We start from the raw sequence: 26606 nt of genomic DNA on the forward strand, positions 1-26606 counted from the left end.
GCTAGGTCCTTGGGAGAGGAACAAATGAAGAATATTCCCATCCAATATTCCAGGATTCAGTGACCATGTAGAGAAAGCATAAGATGTGAAAACTGGAATCACTCAGTGTGGGGTATAAGGCTTTCCTCTGTCACCAACCAGCTGGAAATAACAATTACTGTCTTGTAAAATATAGAACATGATACCTGCCCTAGAGGGTTCTTGTGAGAATTAGAAGAGGTAATATTTGCAGAGTGCCCAGGATAAAACTTAACCCATTATCAGCTCTGAAACTCCAGCTCAATCTCTTGCTGAGCTGGCATCACATGGGTCAAAGTAAAAGACCAGGGGCAGCTGAAGCTGAACCTGAATTGGGAAAGCAGGTGTCTGAAGGATGTCAGCATCAGGTGGAGGTGTCCCAGGATTCCCCTCTTTTTCAAAGATCTTCGTGCTTGCAGGGTAGACACCGCTGAGAGGCAACTCTTCTTTCAGACACTGCTCACTGATACTCTGGGAATGAAAGACAATGGATTCTAAAAGCAGATGAAGCATAAACCAGATCCAAATTTGGAAAACTCAGCAGCGGCCATAGGAAAGATCAGTTTTCACTCCAATGCCAAAGAAAGGCAATACCAAAGAATGTTCAAATTACTATACAGCCATTCTCATTCCACATGCTAGCAAGGTAATACTCAAAGTCCTTCAAGTTAGGTATCAGCAGTATGTGAACCAAGAATGTCCAGATGTATAAGCTAGATTTAGAAAAGACAGGGAACCAGAGATCAAATCGCCAATATGTGTTGTACCATAGAAAAAGCAAGGAAAATCCAGAAAAACATCTACTTTGCTTCACTGACTACACTAAAGCTTTTGACTGTGTGGATCACAACAAATTGTGGCAAATTCTTAAAGAGATGGGAATACCAGATCACCCTACCTGACTCCTGAGAAACCTATATGCACATCAAGAAGAAACAGTTACAACCAGACATGAAACGACAGACTGGTTCCAAATTGGGAAAGGAGTACATCAAGGTTATATATCATCACCCTCTTATTTAAACTATATTCAGAGAACATCATGGGAAAACATGGGCTGGATGAATCACAAGCTGGAATCAACATTGCTGGGAGAAATATAAACAACTTCAAATATGTAGATGATAGCATTCTAATGGCAGAAAGTGAAGAGGAACTAAAGAGTCTCCTAATGAGAGTGAAAAACCTGGATTAAAATTCAACATAAAAAAAACTATGATCATGCAATCCAGTCCCATCACTTCATGGCACATAGATTGGGAAAAGTGGAAACAGTGACAGATTTTATTTTCTTGGGCTCCAAAATCAGTGCAGAAGGTGACTGCAGCCATGAAATTAAAAGATGCTTGCTTCTTGGAAGAAAAGCTATGACCAAACTAGACAGCATATTAAAAAGAAGACACATCACTTTGACAGAAAGAACTGTATAGTCAAGATATGATTTTTCCAGTAGTTATGTATGGATGTGAGAGTTGGACCATAAAGAAGGCTGTGAAGTGAAGTGAAGTGGCTCAGTTGTGTCCAACTCTTTGTGACCCCATGGACTGCAGCCTCCCAGGCTCCTCCGTCCTTGGGATTTTCCAGGCAAGAGTACTGGAGTGAGTTGCCATTTCCTACTCCAGGGGATCTTCCCAACCCAGGGATTGAACCCGGGTCTCCTGCATTGCAGGCAGACACTTTACCCTCTGACCCAAGAGAAGGCTGAGGGAGAACCAAAGAATTAATGCTTTCAAACTGTGGTGCTGGAGAAGACACTTGAGAGTCCCTTGGACTGCAAGATCAAACAAGTCAATCCTAAAAGAAATCAGTCCTGAGTATTCGTTGGAAGGACTGATGCAGAAGTTGAAGCTCCAATAATATGGCCACCTAATGGAAAAGCTGACTCTTTGAAAAGACCCTGATGCTAGGAAAGATTGAGGGCAAGAGGAGAAGGGGACAAAAGAGGGTGAGATGGTTGTATGACATCGCAACTCAACGGACATGACTTTGAACAATCTGCATGAGATAGTGAAGCATTGGGAAGCCTGGCATGCTACAGTTCATTGGGTTGCAAAGAGTAGGACACGACTTGCAGACAAACAACAAACAACAAAGATCCCACGTGGAGTCAATGCTGCTGACACGCACTGATTATGGATGCCCTGCAAGTTCCCAGTACTACACAGGCCTCAGATGTAAATTTTCCTAGTTAATACTGTTGCTTGTTCAGAAACAGGCAGCGGGACAGAAGTAGCAGTGATTAGGTTTAATAAGCACAAGTGTAGGTGCAGAGGAAACTGGTAAAGCCCAGGATGATCACAGCTCCCGCCTCTCAACTGGTCCATGCCTTCTTGATACTCTTCTTAACTCTGCTCTGTCCCGTTGCCATCATCATGGTTCCTCTGGTCCTCCTGCAATGCTTCTTCTGAGTCACACACATACAGAGTGGAGCTTGAATCTCAGTCTCAAAAACCTGTGCCCAGTTCCATGATTATGACACCAATGTCATTATCACATCCACCAGCCATTTTGCAGGGGGAAATCTCTGAGCAGCAAAGTGAAGAAAAAGGGTTTCAGTGGAAGAGAGGAGTTATCTGAGGAGAAAAAAGAAGGGCAACTTGCCTCTTCCAGTATCCATGTTCCTTTCCCTCTTATACATTTTCCAAAAGCACAGTCAAGTTCCCAGGAAGAATAGCACAACCACGATGGTCCATAGGATGCCTCCAAGGGAGTCAGCCATCATCTGTCTGTGTGTACCTGTTTCCTCACACAGAGAGAATGGAGAATGGTTAAGGGAAGACAGAATTTTAAATATCCATTGCCATAGGGAGATAGAGAGAAAACACATGGAGAAGTCTAAAGTCCTGGTTCAGAAGTTGAAGAGGTAAGAGTGCAGTAGGTTCATTCATAACTGAACTGAGAAAATACCACCTGGTACACATGTCTTCAGGATGGGCTGTCCAGAGGAGGTGATGCATAAACTGAGTCTTGAGGGAGGAGTAGGAGTTCCACAGATATTCAAGGTGGGTGGAGAATCAGAAAGGAGGAGCAACATGTTCAGGGAATGTTACTGTCAAATCATAAGCCCTGGGGGTTGCCATCATCCCATGCTGCAAGCTGGAGAAGGTCAGAGCAGGAAGGAGCCAGATGAAGAGGAGAAGAGGGAGAAAGAGCCTCCTTCCCAAGGGTCTGACTGAATGTTTATTTTATCTGACAGTCCCTGATGAGGCTGAGTGGAGGGTTATAGGGGTTTAAGTGATGCTGACATATCAGATGCCTCCAGCAGGTCAGGTCTCCCTTGTGGAGGATGGGTTAGAAGGGCAAACTACACATATTCATTCATGATTCAATGAAACAGTGAATGTGAGCAAACATTGCCAGAGTCTTTCCTTGGGACATGAATTCAAAGAAAACAAGACATGGCCTCTGACCTCCAGGTATTCTAAGTTACACAGGAGACAAGTCCATAAACAGAATTGTTAACTCAGTGTGGGGTGGCCTTGGACCACTCCTTTATAAAGATAATGTCTATGCTGGAAGGTCACAGCACCTGCAAGGCCCCGTACCAAATGAGATAGAGGTTCGTTTTCTTCAAACTTTGTTAAGAGCAGAACCATAACCAAGTACAGGACCCTGAGTAACCATATTGATCATCCCCCATGAAGCTGGCCTTAACTGAGAGACATCCCTCAACAGGAGGAAATAAGAAAGTGAAGGGCTCTTGACTTTGGAGGACTCATGGTAGATGAAAGAGCATTTCCAGAGGGTCGGAAGCTTGTGATAGCAAGACTCATTTCAGGGTCCTAGTTAAACAATCCAGTGTGAAATATGTGAGGAGAGTGATATGGGCAGAGAAGCATTTGAGCCCTGAATCATACAGGGAGACACTGGAGGCCAAATCCTCAGATGGCACAGCTGACACAATCCAGTTCCCTTTTTCTAAGACTACACTGAACACACAGTGAATGATGAGTGATGTGGGGAGAGTTCCTGAAAGGCTGCTGTCTGGACCAACAATGGCAAGGGCTGGAGAGGAGAGCATGGATGTGCGAGAAATTTAAAAGCAGAAGCAAATTGGTTGTGCTTCCCAGGCTCCGGTATAGGTATCGGGTGACCCCGGTGGAAAGTGGTGCTAATAATAGAACGGGGAGAAAAGCCCAGAGCTCTCACCCAGAGCACTTGCACTCCGGGAGTGCCCCTCCCCTCTGGCAGGATGCACTCACCATGGGAACAGACTTGTGCAAAGTCTACGGAGGCAGTTTTCTTCTCCACATGGTTGCTGACCACACAGGTGAAGTTGGCACTGGACTGAATCAGGGACCTTTTCACAGTCAGTTCCCAGGTGTTGGGAGCTAGTTCCGGTGTCCCACTCCACTCCAGCTCCCTGGGAAGGCCCTTGCTTTCCCATGTCACACTCAGGTCTTCTCTGTTTCCTGGGGACTTACACTCCAGGGTGATATTGCACCAGCCTGGTGTGATGGATGATGACTTGACCAGGATCTCAGGAGTGATCACGGGCTCTGGGGCAGGTGAGACAGAAGAATGGAGCATCACATGAGTGGACAACTTTACAGTTCACATTTTCTCATCCATTATCTCACTGAAGTTCTGGCAACCTCCCTCTCAGGATGCTGAATGCATTTTCCAGAAGAAACACTATTTTCCCAAAACCCAAATATATAGCAGTGACAATAAGAAAAGAAACAATTGAGGTAAGCCCTATGTGATCTTACTAGATTACCAAGCCTTAAAATTCTTCCATTAAAAAGAAGAGCTGTATGCTGGACCTCACCTTCCAGGATTCATTGTATATAAGAAATTGGGATGTTTCCTTCCTTCCAGGGGAAGAAGGTGGCGAAGGAAGGACTTGACCTGGTCCAGGACCATTGCCCTGCTTCTCCTGTTCAGATGATTCCTGGGACTGCACAGCCCTTATGGAGCATTGACATATGGACTGTGCTGGGATGCCAAACTAGAGACATTTCTGAGAGATGCAGTGGTAGTGACCAGCAACTACAAACCAAGTGTGGTTAGAACATGCTGCTAAACTTGAGGCGCACACCGGCAGAGAAGTCACTGACAGGTTTGTCATAGATATCATATGGGAAACACAAGGTATCAAAGTCACTCAAGTAGCAGATATTTCCCTATGCAGCAAAAACTCTCGGGGAAAAAAGAGTTGACTAATGAGGCTCTTAAGATGTATCACTGTGTAAATTTTCTCCTATATCTATTGAGGATTTGAGAGCTAGATTGGAGGGGTCTTTGTGAGCAATTATATCTCTGGCCTTTTCATACCAGAGTCTGAGCAAGCTCCGGGAGTTGGTGATGGACAGGGAAGCCTGGCATGCTGCAGTCCAGGGAGTGGGAGAGGGTCAGACACGACTGAGTGACTGAACTGAATTGATACCTCTGGCTGGTAAGAAGAGAGAGGACAGGGAGGGCTAGCTACATATGGATTTCCGAATTGTGGTAGACGAATTATTGCCCCAACCTCCGAAACCTCTGAATGTGTTAGGTTATTTGGCAAAGGGAAATGAAAGTAACAGATGAATTAAGGATATGTATTAACTGACCTTCAAATAGGGAGATTATTCCAGAATAACTGGTTGGAACCAAGGTAATTACAAGGGTCCTTACAAGAAGAAGAAGGAAGAAGAGGAGGGGGTCAGAGAGATCAATGTGAGAAGGAATTATCCCTCCACTGCTGGCTCTGAAGATGGACAAGTGTGATCATGAGCAAAGAATGCAGGCAGCTACTAAAAGCCACAAGGTGAAAGAAAATGTTTGTGCCTCTGGAACCTCCAGGAAGGCACTCAACCCTGACAGCACTGAGAAATGGAGCATTTCCTGCCATATCAGTAAACAAGGATGTCACAGCCATCAGTGACTCCAGCCCCCAAATATGAACTTCTGAGCTCAGAAGGGGCCCAGGAAGAACAGTGCCTGTTATCCTGCAGCCATCAGTCACTCCTCATGGTGACTGCTGAGGAGATGGGGTAAGGGGACAACCGGGGTATGAAAAAGCCCCAGAGAGCTGAGATGAATAAGAAAGGAGTGATTTCAGTAAGCCCAGACTTTTGCACCTTCCCACTCATAGAAAAGGGCTAAATTCCTTGAGATATCTGTTTTTCTTTAATTAAAAATTATCTTTGATGTTCAGACTACCTGCCCTTCTTGCAAACTTCTATATGACCTGACTCCACCCCCTGCCTCCTCAGAGCAGTTCTCTCAGGGTTACTTGAGATGCTGTCTCTCAGGCTTGAAGTCCTAAAAATATCCACTGAATAAAACTTAATTCTCAATTTCTAGCTTGCAACTATTTTTTTTAAAATCAACCTGATTTAGCCCAGTGAGACCCCTCTTTGACGTCTGACCTCCAGAAAGATAAAATAATACTTTTGTGTTTTAAACCACTAACTTTATACCAATTTGTGATAGAAGCAATAGAAACTTAATACACAAATCAAATAAACTGAGTCCTAAAGAGAATAATAATTATTTTGACAAATAGTAATGAAGAACTATGGATGGAGGTTCATAACATTGTACAGGAGGTGGTGCTCATAATCATCCCCAAGAGGAAGAAATGCAAAAAGGCAAAGTGGTTATCTGAGGAGGCCTTACAAATGGCTGAGAAAACAAGACAAGTGAAAAACAAAGGAGGAAAAGCAAGATATATCCATCTGACTGAAGAGTTCCAAAGAATAGCAAGGAGAGATAAGAAAGCTTTCCTCAGTGATCAATGCAAAGAAATAGAGGGAAACAATAGAATGGGGAAGACTAGAGATCTGTTCAAGAAAATTAGAGATACCAAGAGAGCTTATCATGTAAAGATGGGCACAGTAAAGGGCAGAAACTGTATGGACCTAACAGAAGGAGAAGATATTAAGTTCAGTGGCAAGAACACACAGAAGAATTATGCAAAAAAGATCTTAATGACCCAGATAACCATGATGGTGTGATCACTCACCTAGAGTCAGACATCCTGGAGTATGAAGTCAAGTGGGACATAGGCAGCATCACTACAAACAAAGCTAGTGGAGGTGATGGCATTCCAGCTGAGCTATTTCAAATCCTAAAAGATGATGCTGTGAAAGTGCTGCACTCAATATACCAGCAAATTTGGAAAACTCAGCAGTGGCCATGTTGCAAAACTCCGACTGTTGAAACCAAGCACCACACTTGGAGGGTTGGAGAGCTCAACTTTTTTAAGCCAGATGTCCCAGATGATCTAACGCTCTGAAGTTCTGGGAGCCCAAACTTAAGGTGAGCTTTACTCTTATAGGTTCAGTACACACAGTTACACTTGGCACTGGTTGATTGGTTACCTGGTTGCTATGGGATATGGGCAGATACAGAGCCAGGGAGTTGCTATGGGTTATGTGCAGGGAATCACCAAACAGAAACTCATAGAAGCAGGAACAGAACATTTCATACGTATCATAACATCTTATGGTAATAGTCAATTGCTAGGTCATCTTGTTCCTATCTTGGCACAGCAAGCACATTTTAGAGAAGCAGAACTAACATGAAGTTATTTCTGAGTGTCAGTTTTAAAATTTCCTCTTCAGTCTCCCCTCTTGAAGTCCCTTAAATCTTATAAGGCATCAACTTCTTGATCTTCTTGGCCCAGGGGCTGATAACCTCTCAGGGCTAGGAGGTGTGTGGTGCCCTCCATCTGTGGCAGCTTCTGCTAGGCTGGAATCTGTCCTCCTGATTAATGGCAAAAGGCGTGATAAGAGGAGGCAGGTCCAAAGGAAGAATAGGACTATTCATACTAGAGTTTTGAATCCTCCTAGATAAGAAAACCATCCCTCAAGTAGCTCTCCACGATTCCATCTCTTCCAAGTCTGGACTGGGACATGAGCTATTTTAGTCATTTTCCTGGTTATTTCTTCTATGACCGTGCCTTTATCATCTATCTGTAGACAACAGTTGCTAAGGTTGAGCTTCCACAGGTGCCCCCTCTCTGTAGCTAGTAAGTAAACTAGAGCCAGGTGATTCTGATAGATAACATTATGCATCTTGGTTTGTTCTGACAATAAGTTACGAAATTTGACCATTTCATTACTAAAGATCTCAACCACCGCCTGGAGCCAGATAATTCTGTTATGCATGTAAATTGGGGTTTGGTAGCCTCAGGACCCATCTTCTGCCCAATTGGCTGGCCCATTGTATAGGATTATGCATTCAGGAGGCCATTTGTCATCTTTCCAATTTCCAGTCTGTAGAGATCTGCACTTTTTGATGAGGCCTCTGTCTTTATAAACTGGGACTCCCAAAGTGTCACCTTGGGCTAGAGGAAGTAGGAAAAAGGAGAGATGGATAGTCCCCAATAAGCATGCCCCCCTGACCAGTTGGCTGGCAAAATTGAATATGCATTAGCCCCACAAATCCAATATAATAATCCTTCAGGAGTAGGCCAATGGCCTTCAGTGGACAAGTCATCCCGTCCGGTCTTTAAACTGGAGAAGCTTGCTAGAGGGTGAGGATTAGGTTCTGTATAGTTTGTGTTTCCCCACCAATCAGAGGTGCGAGTAGTTGCATTATAATATCTTTGGCCAAGACAAGTGAGCTTTCTACTGGAACGTTGAATATTGAGCCCCACAGAGCCAGACAGTTCTTGCCAATTATGGAAGTCTTTAAATGCCAAATTCTGACCCTGGTTTTCTTGAATTCCCCTGAGCTATTGAAGGGTCTCTAGGGATCTGATTCTTTAGCTTTTCAGGGCCATCGTTCTCCCATCTTAGTTACTCCCCACACACAGCAAGAAATAACAATTAATGTCTGGGCTATGGTCTCTGTTGGAGCTAAGAACAGGTTTTTAGTTTTGACTGAAGTAGGACGGGGACCACTTTCTATCTCTTCAAAAAAAGAATGGAAGAGCTTTTGTGTAGATGGCAGGAATGGAACAGAAACACTCTGGAAATCCAACACAGTTCCTGGGTCAGCACCTCTCCCATTGATATAAATACCATATAAATACCATCTTGAGACCATTTTGTTCATTCTGAGTCCCTGGGGTTGAAGATAGTGAAACTGAAAGGATTATACATCCCGAGTTCACAACCGGGGCCAACAGTTCCCTTTTGAAGGAGAGTTATCTTCTTTTATCTTTCCAGATTATCCATGTGACACACCTCCAGTAAGATCAGTAAGCCCAGCAATCACCATAGCAAGAGGAGTGGGTGGGTGCTAATTCACACTTATATTTATCATTGAATGCATACTCTTTTTCCCGTGATAAGCCCCACATTTTATAGTATCCCAGGGGTTTCTGTTAATATCAGCACACACATCAGAGTGTAGTAACACCAGAAGTTCTAAATTTGCAATTTGTGTCTGGTTAACCAGAAGCCTGCCTTCTTGGTGCCAAACCTCTACCAATCTTCCTTAACGGGGAATCTGGGGGTCAAAACAGATATATTGACCTTCTTGTAAACAAACAGAATAGGTTGCCTTGTTGTGAACACAGGTTTCTTGGGCCTCTCCTTGGCAGGGGAAGTGCGTATGGTGAAGCACGGTCCAAGTGACCCCCTGACCTGATCTAGCCATGTGAACACATGGAGTACGTGTGGGGCTGTTTTACTTTCTAATGCACTATAGCTCAGCAGGATATAAACTGCTAATATACAAAACATGTGATTCCACTTAATAATCCCATTACTTTTGGGGTAGATTGTAGCTAAAGCAATATCTCATGTTTGACCAACAGAAAGCATCAAGGCCAGTGGTGCAACCAGTCCCTTCTTGGCAGGGTGTCATCATAACCCTGACTCTCAGATGTCCCTCGTCAAATTCCTCAAGGTTCCACCATGTGTGGACCAGCCAGCCCTGGAGTGACTGGAGCAGGGTTGAAGATCTTGGGCAGGATTTGGGTGTCTAGGAAGGAAGACCCAAAGTGGCTTGTTGAGATGAGCCTCAGCAGTCCAGTTCTCTCACCCTTCTAGAGGTGCTGCTATCTTCACCGAGGGATGGTGAATCCACGGAGTGACACTTGTAACTAAGAGCAGTAGGGGTCGCCAGGACGACAGTTTGAGGGCCTGTCCAGACTGGCTGAAGTGTTTCCTCTTTCCAGTCTTTAACCCATATCTTGTCTCCTGGCTTATAGGAATGAACCCAACTGCCCAAAGGAACAGGAGTCCTTTCTAAGGTTTCTCGAGTGATATGGTGGAAGACTCTTCCCAGGGCCTGGAGGTATCTGGACATCTTCAGGTCAGCTAGTTATTGAGAGTCTCCCTTGAGCTTCCCTATCACTGGGGGTGGTCTCCCGTATTAGATCTCAAAGGGAGAATAGCCTGAAGACGTCAGGGTGCACTGGGCTCAGAGCAAGGCTGGGGTAGCATGACGACCCAAGGTAACTGGGTCTCCTAACAGAGCTTAACTAACGTGCTCTTGAGGGTCTGATTCATGTGCTCAACTTTCCCTGAGCTTTGTGGCCTGTAATCAGTGGGGAGCTTCCATTTGACTCTCAGTGTCTTGAACAAAGTCTGGATTATCTCAGACACAAAGCCTGGCCCATTTTCATACCCTATGGAGAGAGGTAGCCCATACTTCAGGATTATTGCTCTTAGTAGGGCCTTGGCCACCTCGCGTGCCATTTAGTGTGCCTGGGAGAGGCCTCAGCACATCCCGAGTAGGTGCAGACTAACACAAGTAAATATTTAGAACACTTGCAGGGCTTGACTTCAGTGAAGTCATTTTCTAAATCTTCAAAGGGCAGTGTCCCAAGTGTCTGAACCTCTGGGCTGGGTGTTGGTCCTTGGCTGGCATTGTCTCATGCCCAAGTCACATACATAGTACTGATCTGGGGACACAGGGTCTGGAGCTTAGGAACAGAATAGTAGCAGCTCAGTAAACTTTCCAGTGCACTTTTCCTTAAGTGAGTTGTCTCATGGTGCTGTTTCACCAGCTGGACTGGTATATTGCTAGGGAGAAAGACCCTCCAGTCTTGAAGCTTCCACCAGCCCTCTTTTTCTTTTGTTCCTCCCTCATCTAAAGCCCATTGATCTTCTTCCTCAGTATATCTCAGGGATGGAGGCAATTTTGGTGCCAGGAGTACCCTAGAAACTGGCTCAGGGCCTACAGTGGGACTTTGTTGGGTTGCTGCCTTCTTGATTGTCTGGTCGGCCAACCGATTCCCTTTGCTAACTGGATCAGTTCCCCTTTGATGGCCTTTGCAGCGGATAACTGCCACTTGGGAAGGGTTTCAAACTGCCTCTAACAGCTGAAAGATTTCCTCTTTGTTTGTGATCTCCTTTCCCCTGTTATCAGTAGTCCCCTTTCTTTATAAAGGACTCCATGAACATGTAAAGCAGCAAAGGCGTACCTTGAGTCAGTGTAGATATTGACTCACTTTCCTTCAGTGTGCCTTAGTGCCTGGATAAGTGCCCACAGCTCAGCACGTTGGGCTGCCCACCCATGCGGGAAGCCTTTACTATGCTGTCTACTGTTGCTATTGCTTAGCCTGTCTGGTGTTGTCTGCCCTGACAAAACTGCTTCCATCAATGAACAGTTCCAGTTTTGGGTTTTAGAGGGGAACATCCATCAGGTTTGGCCTGCTCAAGTAAATTTCATCTATGACCTCTTCGCAGTTATGATCAAGGGTTCCCACCTCCTTAGGTCAGAAGATAGTGGGATTCAGCATCTGCACAGTCTCGAGGTGGACCCGTGGGTTTTCACGGAGTAGTCCCTGATAGTGAGTCATCCTTGTGCTGGTGAGCCGCTCGTGCCCTTGGCTGTTCATCAGAGCAGTAACAGCATGGGGAAACTTTACATTTATATTTCGTACTAGTATAAGCTTGTCTCTTCTCTGACCAGGACTACAGTGGTAGCTAATGCCTGTAGACACGAAGGTCATCTCGTGGTCACAAGATCCAGTCGTTTGGACAGGTATGCGACCAGGCACTACCATGGCCCACCTGTGTGAGGGCCCCCAGTGCAGTGTGATTTTTCTATGCATGAAGAGGTTAAAGTCCCAAGAAATACCTAGCAGCTCTAATGATGGAGCACTGGTCAAAAGTCTCTTTATCTCCCTGAAGGCTTTTTCTTGTTTAGGCCCCCACTCTAGGGGGTCCTTACCAGACCTTGCTATGGTTTCGTAAAATGATTTGGCAATTTCAGAAAAACGTAGTATCCAGATCCGTTAAAATCTGGCAGCCCCAAGGAACTCACAAATATTTCTTGGTGCTTTGCCGAGGTACTGAGAAGATAGTTTATTTTCTCTCATGCCCAAGTGCCTGGTGGCCTCTAGAGATGACAAACCCAAGGTACTGACCTCCTGTCTGCAGATAGGAGCCTTTTTCCGTGACATCTTGTACCCCGTGGTGGACAGTAGAGCCAGCAGGGCTTTGGTGACTTTCCAGCAGTCCCTTTCGGTTTGACTGGCTAGCAACAGGTCATCCATGTACTAGAGTAGGGTGCAGTTCAAAGTTTCTCTGGGGAAGGCGGCAAGAGTCACAGCCAGGACTTCACCAAACAGGGTAGATGAGTTCTTGATGCCTTGCAGCAGTCGTGTCCAAGTCAGCTGTGTCTGTCTCCTGGTGTGTGGGTCTTCCCAGTCAAAGGCAAAGAAGGGCTGGCTGGCCCGTGACAGCAGAAACAGAAGGCGTCCTTGAGACCGAGACAGTTGACCCAGCTTGTACAGATGGGTAAGAGGCTCAGGAGCATGTAAGGGTTTGGGAACCACTGGATGGATAGTCATCGTTGTGCTGTTGATCATGCGGAGATCCTGGTTATGGAGACAGTCTTTCCCTCCAGGTTTCCTAACTGATAGGAGTGGAGTGTTGAAGGGAAATTGACAATCAAAATTTGGGTGTCACAAAGGCATTGGATGTGGTCTCAAATTCCCAGGCATGCCTCCTGTGGTACTGGATATTGCCTCTGTCTGACAGCAGTGACCCTTGGCTTCATGTCCACCATCATGAGTGTGTGGTTTTTGGCCAAACCTGAGTGCCCCTTTTCTGCCTGGACAGCGGAGAACTCTTAGCAGGCTGGTTGGATTTGTCTGTTCTCTCTCTGAAGAATAGAGGCACACTTCTTCTTCCCTGGGCACAGTCATAGCTGTCATCAGAGCTGATTGCCTCCACAGGATGAGACTCACATGCCTCCTGGGGGCAAAGGTAATCTGCACGCTAAGCTTTGTCAGTAAGTCTCTGCCCAGTAGGGGAATGGAGCACTCCAGTAAGTATAGGAATTCCTGAGTCACTAGGGGGGCTATCTGGCATGAGTGGGACTTGCAGAATGAGTGGGCAGTCCTGTCTCCTGTGGCCCAGATGATAGTTGCTCTTTGACCTGTGAGGGGAATCACAGGTGTGATTATCACAGAGCCTTCAGCTCTGGTGTCCACCATAAACGTCATTGATTGCCCCCCTAATTTCATTGCCACCGTAGGCTGCCAGGAGGCCAGGGTCAGGGAGCCTGGTCCTTCCTAGTCTGATTCTACTCCTGCCAGGCCAATAAGGATTTGGACGACTGGCTCAGGCTGGTACTTTCCTTTGTTGAGTTGATTGAACTTCTTTGACCTTTCACACACCTTCTGTGATGGGAGCATTCATTCTTCCAGTGTCTGGTCTCTTCGCAATAGGTGCTCTGGTTGAGATACAGTAGTGGCCCCTTCTTGACTTCCCCTTTACATGGAGGAACGGTCTGTTACACTGGATCTGGGTTCCCCAGTGCAGCAGCCAGCAGCAACACCTACTTCATTCTCTTGTCAGCCATCCGTTGGGCTTCTTGGTAGTGGTTCACAAACACCTTGTTTGCAACCTCCAGCACCTGAGTGGCATTCATTCCAGTGAACCCCTCGGGTTTCTGGAGCTTGAGTCAGATGTCAGCATGACTGAGCCACAAATCCTGCATTGACCATGTATTGGTTTTCTCGCCCTTCGGGGTCAAAAGTGGTGTACACCCAGAATGCTTCACACAGTCTCTCATAGAACTCCAGGGGTGATTCACCTCTGGTGATTCACCAGGTGCTTCTGGTGCCCCTCCGTTGTCTTAGACATATTGGTTGGTTTCTGGCTCCTGCCCTCAGTCCCTGTAGCGGGGCTTGCCAGTACTTGTTGAGGGAGTCCTTCCCATCCAGGGCATTGAAGTCTCAGTTGGGGCGAAGGTCCATTGTAGTCCCCAGGGCCCAGGCTGCAGGATCTACTGTACCAGATGGTGCCTGCCCTTGGATCCATCCCGGAGCCTCTGAAGGATTCAGCAGCATTTCTCAGTGTCAAAGAGAGTCAGGAGAAGATGGCAACAGTTGTCCCAGATGGGCTGGTGGCTGTGAGAAATAGGCTGAAAAAGACCAATCATTGCCTGCGATTTCTCTGAGTTAGATGGAGTGTGGTGTTTCCAGTTGAGGAGGTTGGTAGTAGTAAAGGGTTGGTAATAAAGGACTGGGCATCCTAGCTGGACAGAGTTATCCTTATTAGTCTGGGGAGGGCTTCAGGTCTCTCATAAAGGCATCAGCAGGGCTGTGGGCTGATGAGCTGGCTGGTTGTCTGAGCGAAGTTGCTGTGGGCTCGGAGGGTGCTCTGGATTTGGAGGTGAAGGAGACACAGATGGTGGAGAGCTGTTTGGTAAAGGGTGAGGAAGCTGAATGAGAACTGGAGGAGCAGTTGGAATGTAAGGCAGAGACACAGGGACTCTTCTTCAGGATCCCCTTGGTGGATAACCTTTTTTGGCCTTTCTTTGCCTTTTCTTGGAGCCAGCTGGGCCACTGGCTCAAAGATCCTACACTGTCCCTGCTGGTTAGCACAGAACTGAACCCAAGGAGTTAGCTGATTGGTGATTTGCAACCAGGACTCTATGTTTGGAAACTGGTCTGGGTGCCTGGGGTTCTCTATCACCACTCAGTATACAGCTCTAACAGTAGGAAGATCTAGACTACCTTCTGCAAGCCAAGCCACCCCAAAAGTGGGCCATTCTGACTCAAACAGGGTGCAGAGCTTTTCTGAGGTCATCTTAACCCCATAGTCTCCAGAGAAATTTTTCTTAAAGTTTTTATCATACAATCTAAAACAGTTGGCTTAGAGTAGCCTCCCCCATATTGACAAATGTAATCTGCCTCTCTGACCAGGAAAGAGGGTGTGCACACGGGAAGGGCCTTGTCCTAGGGCCTTATAGCTCAGGTAGCACTGATATCACCACTCCTGGAAAGCCCAGTATTCCCACACAGCACAATTGCGGGTCTCCTTAAAGATGGCCCTGATCGCTAAATACCTCAGGGAGACAAGACTGAAAGGAGGAAATCCCTTGTAAAGGGATTCATGAAGGAATAATATCAGGTGGGACTCCGGAGGGCATCTGGGGTGATCGACCCTCTCTCAAAGGCACTGAGCACGTGGAGAGAGCAGTATGCATACTCCTTGCCGAGGTAAAGGGCCCAAAACACTTGGGGAATCGGGGAATTATATAGAAAAAGTGAAAGAGGAAGACAGCCTCGTAATGAGAATCCAAAAGTAGGCAGGAGCACATCAGAGTGTGCCTCTTCACATGGGCTGGCCCAAGGGACCAAGAGAAAGTGAGGTACAGAATTGCCTGGCAAAAGAGGCAAGTTTTTTTGAAGAAAACTCAATTTATCAATAAGTTGGCTCAAAGAGTCAGCTGATGAAAGGAGAAAATGAGCATTCAAAATTTTAAGAAAATAATTTTGGCAGAGGGTCCTAGGGCAAAAGAGCCATTTGGACATACACAACTTCTAAATCAAATCAGTAACCAGTTGTCCCCCTCCCTCTGTATCCTGCCCTGTGTTGGCGGCATGAAGAGAAACAAGTGTGGGTACCCCCTCCAAGAAGAGACCATTCAGGTGCCCATCTGGCCATGTTGCCATGGGGAACATAGGTACCACTTAGCTTTGGCAGGTAGTGTAAGCCTCTGACCAGGATCTGACTCACAGGGAGGGACTGGGTTCCCCAGAGACAGACACTGCCCTGAGCCATATGAGGTCACACCGCAGAACCGCAGGTTAGGGCCCACTCAGAACCCAAAGCCATGAGGGCCGAAGAGCCACACAATCACCCTGGAACAAGGACAAACTTGGGAGTTCACTCATATACACATTCAGAACAGAGGTCATCAAAACACCTGCCTTCTGCATAGTTCCCAGATTTCCCTAACTGTTGCTCAAGGAGATGATCAATCTCCTCTTCTACCCATTGAGTTAGGACATGACTGGGGGCTGGCCCTGGGGCCTTACCTTGTTGAGAAGTCTTGCCTGGTGAGTTGGTCCATCCCTCCAATGAGTCCGGCCAGGGCTCAGCCACATGGAGATTCAGAATTCCAGTCCAAAACAGAATACAGAAAATCACCAAGTGGCAGCCCTCCTCATTTGGCTCTGAGTTCCTCCACTCTGAACCAGCCAAGACACTGGTACAGTGTCTCAAGGGGTCAGTGTGGTTGGAATCTCCCTGGGGCTTCCAGAAATGTTGCAGAAGTCAGACCATCAAGAAACCAAGCACCACACTTGGAGGGTGGGAGAACTCAGGTTTATTAAGCCAGTGGTCCCGGACAAGCTAAACCTCTGAGGTCTGGGGGCCCGAGCTTAGGGTGAGTTTTACTCTTATAGGGTCAGTACATATAATTACAGTTGGCACCAGTTGATTGGTTGCCTGGTTGTTATGGGTTTTGGGCAATTACAGAGCACAGGAGTTGCTATGGGTTGCATGCAGGAACAGAAACTCATAGAAGCAGGAACAGAATATTCCATACTTGTCAGAATATCTTATGGTAATAGTTGATTCCTAGGTCACCGTGTACCATCTTCACTCAGCAAGAATATCTAACAGAAGCAGAATGAGCATGAAGTTTTTTCTAACTGAGTGTTAAGTTTTAAATTTTCCTCTTCAGCCACAGGATTGGAAAAGATCAGTTTGCATTCCAATCCCAAAGAAAGGCAATGCAAAAACACTCAAACTACTGCACAATTGCACTCATCTCACACGCTGGCAAACTAATACTCAAAATTCTCCAAAATAGGCTTCAACAGTACCTGAACTGAGAAATTCCAGGTATTCAAGCTGGATTTAGAAAAGGAAAAGGGACCAGAGATCAAATCACCAACACCTGTTGATTATAGAAAAAGCAAGAGAGTTCCAGAAAAACAATTACATCTGCTTCACTGACTATGCTAAAGCCTTTGACTGTGTGGATCACAACAAACTGTGGTAAATTCTTAAAGAGATGGGAATACCAGACCACCTTACCTGCCTCCTGAGAAATCTGTATGCAGGTCAGGAAGCAAAGTAAGTAGTAGACATGGAACAACAGACTGGTTCCAAATAGGGAAAGGAGAACATCAAGGCTATATGTTGTCACCCTGCTTATTTAACTTCTACACAGAGTACATACTGTGAAATGCCATGCTGGATGAAGCACAAGCTGAAAACAAGATTGCCAGGAGAAATATCAATAACCTCAGATATGCAGATGACACCACACTGATGGGAGAAAGAAAAGAGGAATTAAAGAGTCTCTTGATGAAAATGAAAGAGGAGAGTGAAAAAGCTGGCTTAAAACTCAACAACAAAAAACTAAGATCATGGCATCCAGTACCATCACTTCATGGCAAATGAATGGGGAAACAATGGAAACAGTAACAGACTTAATTTTCTAGGGCTCCAAAATCACTGCAGATGGTGATCACAGCCCAGAAATTAAAAGACACTTGCTTCTTGGAAGAAAAGCTATGACCAACTAAGACAGCATATTAAAAACCAGAGACATTACATTGCCGACAAAGTTTATTCTAATCAAAGCTATGGTTTTACAAGTAGTCGTGTATGGATGTGAAAGTTGGACCATAAAGAAAGCTGAGAACCAAAGAATTGATGTCTTTGAACTGTGGTGTTGGAGAAAACTCTTGAGAGTCCATTGCACTGCAAGGAGATCAAACCAGTCAATCGTAAAGGAAATCAGTCCTGAATATTCCTTGCAAGGACTGATGCTGAAGCTGAAGCTCCAATACTTTGACCACCTGATGTGAAGTGCTGACTCTCCACAGCATCAGAAAAGTCTCTGATGCTGGGAAAGACTGAAAGCAGGAGGAGAAGGGGAAGACAGAGGATGGGATGGCTGGATGGCATCATCCACTCATTGGACATGAGTCTGAGCAAGCTCTGGGAGTTGGTGATGAGCAATGAAGCCTGGCATGCTGAAGTCCATAGGGTCACAAAGAGTCAGACATGACTGAGTGATTGAACTGAACTGATGATAAATACACTTATGCCAAATTTTCTTTCTCCTTTTCCAAAACGCTGAAATGATTTTATCCCTGGTTTGAATCTCAGCTCTGTTCATTTGTTGTAAACCTACTTATCCTAGCTCTGAATGAGAAAATGGGATATGAAGTCTTGTGTCTTGAAGGGATCCTGAAAAATGAGGCTTGTGTGAAACTCCTACCACGAAAGCAGGAGGGCAGCCTTAGTGTGGGGTGAGGAGGTCTCACTTACCATCAACAGTGAGGTGGAAAACCTCGGTACGTTCTATTCCTCCAGTGAAGCTGGCTCGAGCCGAGTACTGCCCACTGTCCTCGGAGGTCAGGCTCTCAATCTTCAGAGACCTCCCATTGGGCACGTGGACCCTCTGCTGGTACTTGTCCTGGAGGCTGACCCAGGTTGGGGTGTCTGCCCCACGGCGGACTCGCAGCAGGACTCTGTAGTTTGACTCAGGACCAAAGCCCCATGAGACTTCCTCTGGGTCAGCTTCTTGCTCCTTGATCACATGAAATAGCCCAGAACCTCCTCGTATCCCATACATGGGAACAAATCCAGAATCCTGAGCTTCAGAACCACGTGGTCCAGAATTCTGGGCCACTGTGCTGCAGATGCCTAGGACATTGGAGATAGAAAATGTGAGTAGTTTCTCAGTTAAGAAGAAAAGAGAAAGCAACAGAACTTATCTTTTTCATGAAATCCATCCAATATACTCTCCTGATTCTTGGAATGCAAGTACAGTGAATTTGAAGTAATTCTGGAATCTAATCCTGGTTCTGGTGGTGCCTAAGCTTGAACAAGTTACTTAAACTTGCTAACCCAGATTTTCTTTGCTTGGCTGATAATGATGTGTGTGAATTATGTGAGATCATGGTCTGAATCACATTTTCAGGTATATATAACTGTGAATTTGTAGGAGGAGCTCCCAATGTGTCTCTCAAAGATCCCCTTCCTCCTGTTCACACCCTTTTGACAACTCTTCCCCTGGAATATGGGCTGCACCTAGTGATTTGCTTCCAAGGAATAGAATACAGACACAGATGGATGTCACTCCATGATACTGGGTTACACAAGACTGTGATGTCCCTCTTCCTTACACACACACTCACTTTCTCTCCTTCACTCTCTTTCTCACTCTGAGGAATACACTAGCCATGTTGTCAGCTGCCCTAAGGAGGGGCCCACGTGGCAAGGAACTGAGGGAGCCTCTGGCCAACAGCCAGGGAGGAACTGAGGCCCTCAACCCAACAGGCACAGAAACTGCCTCCCATCAGCAATCGCACAAGTGAGCTTATAAACAGATCCTTCTGAGATGACCCCAGGGCTGATGCAGCCCCAGCCAAGACTTTGTTGTTAGCTGGGGACACCTTGAGCCAGAGAGGACTCAGCTGAACTACCCCTAAGCCCTGACCCATGGAAACTGTGAAACCATATTGGGTGGTGATTGAGGCACTACATTGTGGGGTGACAGGTTATACAGCAATAGACACCTAATACAAATATGAAGGCTGCTCTCCTTCCTGTTCTTTATAGGCAGCATAGAGGTCAGGACAGATAGACTGTGCTGTGTAAAAAACAGCTATAATACCTCAGAGTCTTAGACAAGGGGTGTTTATATCACACACCCAGGTCCCAAAAGACAGTGAGAGGGAAGTCCTATCACATATGGAGGAGGTGCCACCTCCTTGTAGCTGCACCCATGGAGCTCACAGCATCCTCACAGGCTCCCAGTCCCACAGCACGGAGGGGAGACAGGAGAATCACCCAAGGGTTTCCCTGCTTCTGTCCAGATATAGTGTGATTTCTGTTTTTGCTTTTTTGCCAGCACTGGTCACAAGGCCCTGGCTAACTGCCAGGGCCTAGAATATGAGAGGGAACAAGTGAGCATTTCATGAACTCTGTCGTCCCTGCCACCAAGTCAGCACTTCCCAACGAGTCCCTGAGAGATCACAGTGAGCCTTCCTCAAGACACTTTTCTGCAGAGCTTTGACCACTTGGCACATTCCCCTCAGGGCCAGTTGCTCCAGAGTTTATCTTCCACTTGAGGCTTAAGTTCCAGGGACCTGATACCCTCTGTCCTTTAGGGGACCAGGGTAGGACAGTACAGGGCCAGGGAAAGTGCCACAGAATAACTTTATCCTGAAAGGAAAAATAATCTCCTTCTTCCAGCAGCTCAAGATATTCCTGGGTGGGGCTCTGACCGCCGGGGACACAGTCTTCTCTCCAAATCAGTACATTCTCATCTCAAACCTGTCTTCCTCCTGTTGTCCTAACACCCATTCCTCGTCTCACTGGAAGCAGAGAATAGCTCATGCCAGCATTCATATGCACAGGTGTTTCAGATATTTTTGTATTTATTTAATCATCAACTTATGTGATAAGGCATCATCTCAGGATCAGGCCTTCACCACAGTCCTTCCAACTCCTCTTAAAGAACCCACAGGCCCTCCTACAGACCCTCACACTGAGCTTAATGACCTTTTAGTCCCAGGTCAAAAGGCTTCACAACATGTATCATTAGAGAAAGTGGTCCACAAGGTATTCACTCATCCATATATCCTGTCTGGCTCCTCAGAGCTCCTCTTTTGTCCCTTCTTTCCACACCTCACTCCTCTATGAGACCCCAGTGCAAGACTAGGTCTGGTGCAAAGGACTGCTGCCCTGTAGAGCAGCAGTCGCCAAACTATTAATGCGAGGGACTGTATCATGGAAGACCATTTTTCCACAGACGGGGGATGGTTTCAGGATGATTCTATTGCATTACACTTGCTGTGCACTTTATTATTATAATAATATACTGTGACATATAATGAGGTAATTATACAGCTCACCATAATACAGACTCAGCAGTAGCCCTGAGCTTGTTCTCCTGAGCTTGGCAGTAATTTGAGCGATGGAGAGTGGCTGTAAATACAGATGAAGCTTCACTCACTCACCTGCCACTTAGCTCCTGCTTTGTGGCCAGGTTCCTAACAGGCCAGGGACCAGTGCTTGTCCATGGCCACGGAATTGGGGGCCCCACTGTAAAGCACACACCCTGGTGTGACAATAGACCCCCACACACACTGTTCACAGAAGGTCAATAGGGAAGACCTGGGCAAGACTGTGTTACCAGTCCCTCTAAACAAATCAGGACACAAACGCCATGGCCAGAAGGCCCCCATGACACAGTGCCCTATCCCTCTCTCACCAGAAACAGGGTTGGCACAACATTTGAGCTTAGACTATAGCTTCCAGAACTAAGGTAAAACAAATTTCTGTTGTTAATTCACCCATCTGTGGCATCTTGTTTGGCAGTCTTTGCAGTGTAACACACCCTACAGGTTTTAGAAAAAATCTATCCTGCTGACACCTTGATTTTGGACTTGTGAACACTGGAGCTGAAACCATACATTTTTGTTTTTTTATGTCATGCAGATTTGGGGTTCTCATTAAGAGATTAGTGCCTATATAGGAAGAAGAAGAAGAAAGAGAGAAGTGTCTCTCTCTCTCCTCCCCCCCTTCCTCTCTCCCTTTCTCCCTCTGCTCTCTCTGCATGTCTGTCTGTCTTTCTTATGTAATCTTTGAGCCCCAGGAACTATAGGAAAAAACAACAACAACAACAACTCTAACATATCTCTCTAGTGAAATAAAATTGACAGAAGAGAAAGCTTACATTTTACTCTTGACACAAAGTTACTTAGTTAAATGGGATGTAATGTCATGCAAAGTTGATCGTTATTTCAAGACATCTGTTTACCATGCTTTCCAGGTGGCACTGGTGGTAAAGTACTGGCCTGCCAATGCAGGAGACTTAAGAGACACGAGTTGGATCCCTGGGATGGGACGATCCCCTGGAGGAGGGCATGGGCATACACTCCAGTATTCTTGCCTAGAGAATCTCATGGACAGAGAAGCCTGGAGGGCTACAGTCTGCAGGGTCAGAAAGAGTCAGATACAACTGAAGCAACTTAGAACGAAAGTTTTCAAATGCTCTCTAATCCACTGTATTTTATATAACTCTGACAAGTTCATATAACGACTGGGATACTAAACCCAAAACTTAAAACAATAAAAGCTTTCCAAACTTTCTCCAGAATTGATACCTCACTGGGTCTTATTATTTATCATCAGTTTTTATTTAATTTCATTATAAACTCATAATCTGTGATGAAGTCCTAAATGAGATATACAGAGAACAAGATGGTTGAGGAGTAGGCAGATGCAGAGTACACCTCCCTCCACGGATACATCAGGAATACACCTTCAGACAGAGAAGTGCTTGTAGAATATCACCTGAGAGCAGACAGGAGTACCTGATCACTGCAAAAGAATATACAGAAGCATGAAAAACTCAGTAGAATAAAGGAACTAGGGAGGAAAAGAGTTAGTAGGACTAGACCTGCCCTCGGCTGTTGGGGGAAATGAAGCAGGGGTCTGACCCCACATTGGGGCAATTGTCTGGGTCAGAGGAGAAACATTTAAGGCTGAGAGTGAAACAGCTGATCTGTGGCAACCAAAATGGAAGGAGAATCCGACAGTCCTTGCCGCAGCCATACTGCAGACAGGGACACAGGTCCCCTAGAAGGCACAGTGTCTGGGAGCTTGAGTGCATGGATTGTGGAGCAATCCCAGGGCGAGGGCTGCTTGTTGACTGCAGAGAGGCAGACCTAGAGGACACGAGGCAGCAGATTGTGGTGGGAAATGCCTGTGGAAGAAAGTCAAGCAGCCATGGAAGCAAGGCAATACTGCTGAGTCATGCATCAGACAGACAAAATCACAGGATACAATATCAATACACAGAAATCACTTGCATGCCTGTATACTAAAAATGAAAAATCAGAATGAGAAATTAAGGAATCAATCCCATTCACTATTGCAACAAAAAGCTTAAAATGTCTAGGAATAAACTTACCTAAGGAGACAAAAGAATTCTATACAGAAAATTATAAGACACTGATGGAAGAAATAAAAAATGACACAAACAGATGGAGAGATATTCCATGTTCCTGGGTAGGAAGAATCAATATTGTGAAAATGACTATACTACTGAATGTAATCTACAGATTCTATGTGATGCCTATCAAATTACCAACGGCATTTTTCACAGAACTATAATAAAAAATTTTGCAATTCATGTGGAAGCACAAAAGACCCCCCAAAAGCCAAAACAGTCTTGAGAAAGAAGAATGGAGCTGGAGGAATCAAACTTCTGGACTTCAGATTATAGTACAAAGCTACAGTCATCAAGAGAGTATGGTATTGGCAAAAAAAAAACAGAAATATAGACTAATGGAACAAGTTAGAAATCCCAGAAATGAATCCAGGCACCTATGGGTACCTTATTTTTAACAAAGGAGGCAAGAATACATAATGTGGCAAAGGCAGCCTCTTTAATAAGTGGTGCTGGGAAAACTAGACAGTTGCATGTAAAAGAATTAAATTAGAACACTTCCTAACACCATACACAAAGATAAAATCAAAATGGATTACAGACCTAAATTTAAGATCCGAAACTATAAAACTCTTAAAGGAAAACATAGACAGAACACTCAATGACAAAAATCAAAGCAAGATCCTCTATGACACATCTCCTGGAGTAATGGAAATAAAACAAAAGTAAACAAGGGGGACCTGATTAAACTTAAAAGATTTGCACAGAAAAGGAAACTGTAAGCAAGGTGAAAAGACAGCACCCAGAAAGGGAGAAAATAATAGCAAATGAAACAACTGACAAAGGAGTAATTTCCAAAATATACAAGCAGCTCATACAACTCAATACCAGGAAAACAAACAATCCAATCAAAAAATGGGGAAAAGACCTAAATAGACATTTCTCCAAAGAAGACATATAAATGGCTAGCAAACACCTGAAAAGATGCTCAACATTGCTCATTATTAGAGAAATGCAAATCAAAACTACAATGAGATATCACCTCACGCTGGTCAGAATGGCCATCATCAAACAGTCTACAAACAATAAATGCTGGAGAGGGTGTAGAGAAAAGGAAACACGTGCACTGTTGGTGGGAATGTAAATTGATACAGCCACTAAGGAAGACAGTATGGAGATTTCTTTAAAAACTGGGAATAAAACCACTATATGACGCAGCAATCCTACTCCTAGGCACATACCATGAGGAAACCAAAATTGAAAAAGACACATGTATCCCCTTGTTCATTGCAGCACTATTTACAACAGCTAGAACACAGAAGCAACCTAGATGTCAATCAACAGATGAATGGATAAAGAAGTTTTCGTACATATACACAATAGAATATTACTCCACCATAAAAGGGAATGCATTTGAGTCAGTTCTAATGAGGTGGATGAACACAGAGCCTATTATACAGAATGAAGTAGGTCAGAAAGAGAAATATAAATATCATATGCTAACACATACATACAGAATCTAGAAAGATGGTACCAAAGAATTTATTTGCAGGGCAGCAATGGAGAAACAGACACAGAGAACAGACTTACAGGCATGGAAGTGGGGAGGGGAGGGTGAGATGTATGGACAGAGCAACATGGAAACTTACATTGCCACATGTAATATAGATGCACAAGGGGAATCAGCTATATGTCTCAGGTAACTCAAACAGGGGCTCTGTATCAACCTAGACGGGTGCCATGGGGAGGGAGATGGGAGGGAGTTTGAAGCGGGAGGATATATATGTATATCTATGGCAGCTTCATCTTGATGTTTGACAGGAAACAATAAAATACTGTAAAACCCTTATCCTTCAATGTAAAAAATAAATAGAAAGCTAAAAGTAAATAAATAAATGAGATTTGCAGCTTTCTCATGACAGTCATCCTTTAAGTTCCCTTTTTGCTTAATTCCCAGTCCTCTCTGCTTCACCCTCCTTTCTTTCTTCTCCAAGTTCACCCCCTCCTGGAACCCACTTAGCAGTTTGCTGTTCCTTCCATGGTTTCTTCATTCTTTTACAGCATGTAGCTATACAGACACCCTTAAATTTTGGAGGCTACTCCTACTTTTACAAAATTAGAATTTTACTGTACTCAACATCCTGTATCAGCCCAAGAAAACTAGACTCCAATTGCTTCCTCCAGTTCAGATACAGGGTTCTAGGTCTGCCCTTTCTCCATGGGACAGTGGCAGAGGCTGTTACATTCCCCTGTCAGGTCAGGGGGGCTTTGTTCCCACTCCTTTGGTCCCCAGAAGCTGCTTCTGTATCTCTCTCTATTCCTCTCTCCAAGTAGCTCCAGGCTGTCTTGTATTCCCTCTTATTGATACAGTAGTGACCTCACCTCCCTAGTAATGGATCCCTTACTGCAGCAAAGGCTGCCTCCACTCAGGGGTCCCAGCCTCAACAAAACTTAAGACGTCAGAGAGAGAAGGGGTCCCTGTATCTCGACCCCTGCCACAAAGAGCCCAGGCTACTCACTGAGGAGGAGGCTGGTGAGTCCCAGGAGCCGTGTGGCCCAGCAGAGGTGGGGATGTTCTGAGGAGGGCTCCATCTCAGGCTGCCTGCCAGGCTATGCGGCTGCAGAGGAAACAGTTCGGAGGAGCAGCAAGCGAGCGGGAAAGGCTTCACTCCTATGAGTTCTTGGGCTCTTCCCCACCCCAAGGGTGGGGCTACCAAGTTAGTTCTGGATGCCAGCTCACAGGGCTAGAATAAGCCATTAGATGTTCATATTATTCCCAGAACCTACAATAGGACCTCAATAAACTATTGCAGAATAAATATATAAACAACTCCACTTTATGATATACCTGTACTGTATTGGCAAGGCACCCCATTCCTGGAACTAGACATAAAAACTACACATAAAACCTTACCTACAATATAAGCTTAATTAAATCCTAATAACATAATAATACCGAAGCATTACATGCATCTAATGAAAGATCATCCTGAAATTACAAAGAGATTAAATAACTTGCTCAAGGTTGCATTTTAAGTAACTTACAAGTTGCTCACAAGGATCAACATCAGCCCAGCCATGGACCTGCTCAGGAGAGTGTCATTTCTGAGGATCTTACATCATGACTATGAAAGCCTGAGGAGTTAGAGGTCGGCTGTTTCCTTATATGGGAGGAAACTGCAGCTCTGGCAGAAGGATTAGGTAGCCTAGGTAAAGGAAAATTTGGGATAGAGGATCCCATTAGTCTTTTCTATAATCGCCCTTCCTGGTGAAAGACAAGAGGCACCAAACCAGCTGTGCGTGGTTTACCACAGAGCAGCAGAGAAGCCCCAGAGCTGGGCTGGAGGGAGAAGCAGACAGCAGCAGGTAGAGGCTAACCATCAGTAATCCTCTCCTCTTCTCTTCCTTTATAATAGAACTAATAATTTGCCAGTTTAAAATTATGTTTCATAATTTTAATGAAAAATATACAGCACTAAAAGTTTTTATATTATTAAGAGGATGATGGGTGGTTTCAATGAGTCATTCAGGGG

The 26606-nt window shown here is 45.2% G+C and overlaps 1 protein-coding gene across 2 annotated transcripts; it reads right to left on the reverse strand.

The window, feature by feature from the left end:
* Nucleotides 1-2248: 2248 nt before the first annotated feature.
* On the reverse strand, nucleotides 2249-26176 carry LOC122678259 (hepatocyte cell adhesion molecule-like). 2 transcript variants are annotated; one of them, XM_043878883.1, is made up of 4 exons: nucleotides 26119-26176; nucleotides 18438-18815; nucleotides 4221-4517; nucleotides 2249-2754 (listed from the first exon to the last, which is right to left on the reverse strand). In XM_043878883.1, exons 2-4 carry the CDS (start codon nucleotides 18742-18744, stop codon nucleotides 2672-2674), a joined length of 687 nt encoding a protein of 228 aa, XP_043734818.1. In that variant the 5' UTR covers nucleotides 18745-18815; nucleotides 26119-26176; the 3' UTR covers nucleotides 2249-2671. The 2 variants fall into 2 exon arrangements, with proteins under 2 accessions (XP_043734818.1, XP_043734817.1); XM_043878882.1 differs by lacking the exon at nucleotides 26119-26176 and adding an exon at nucleotides 25593-25749.
* Between the last annotated feature and the right edge of the window lie 430 nt (nucleotides 26177-26606).

This window comes from Cervus elaphus, chromosome 20, assembly GCF_910594005.1.
Source record: "Cervus elaphus chromosome 20, mCerEla1.1, whole genome shotgun sequence".
Taxonomy (NCBI): Eukaryota; Metazoa; Chordata; class Mammalia; order Artiodactyla; family Cervidae; genus Cervus; species Cervus elaphus.

Coding starts and splice junctions, on each gene's coding strand:
- LOC122678259 (XM_043878882.1), bottom strand. CDS start 25,665: ATGGAGCCCTCCTCAGAACATCCCCACCTCTGCTGGGCCACACGGCTC. Junction 4,518..18,437: donor TTTCCACCTCACTGTTGATG/GTAAGTGAGACC, acceptor CACCTGCCCCAG/AGCCCGTGATCACTCCTGAG. Junction 2,755..4,220: donor TGCACAAGTCTGTTCCCATG/GTGAGTGCATCC, acceptor GTGAGGAAACAG/GTACACACAGACAGATGATG.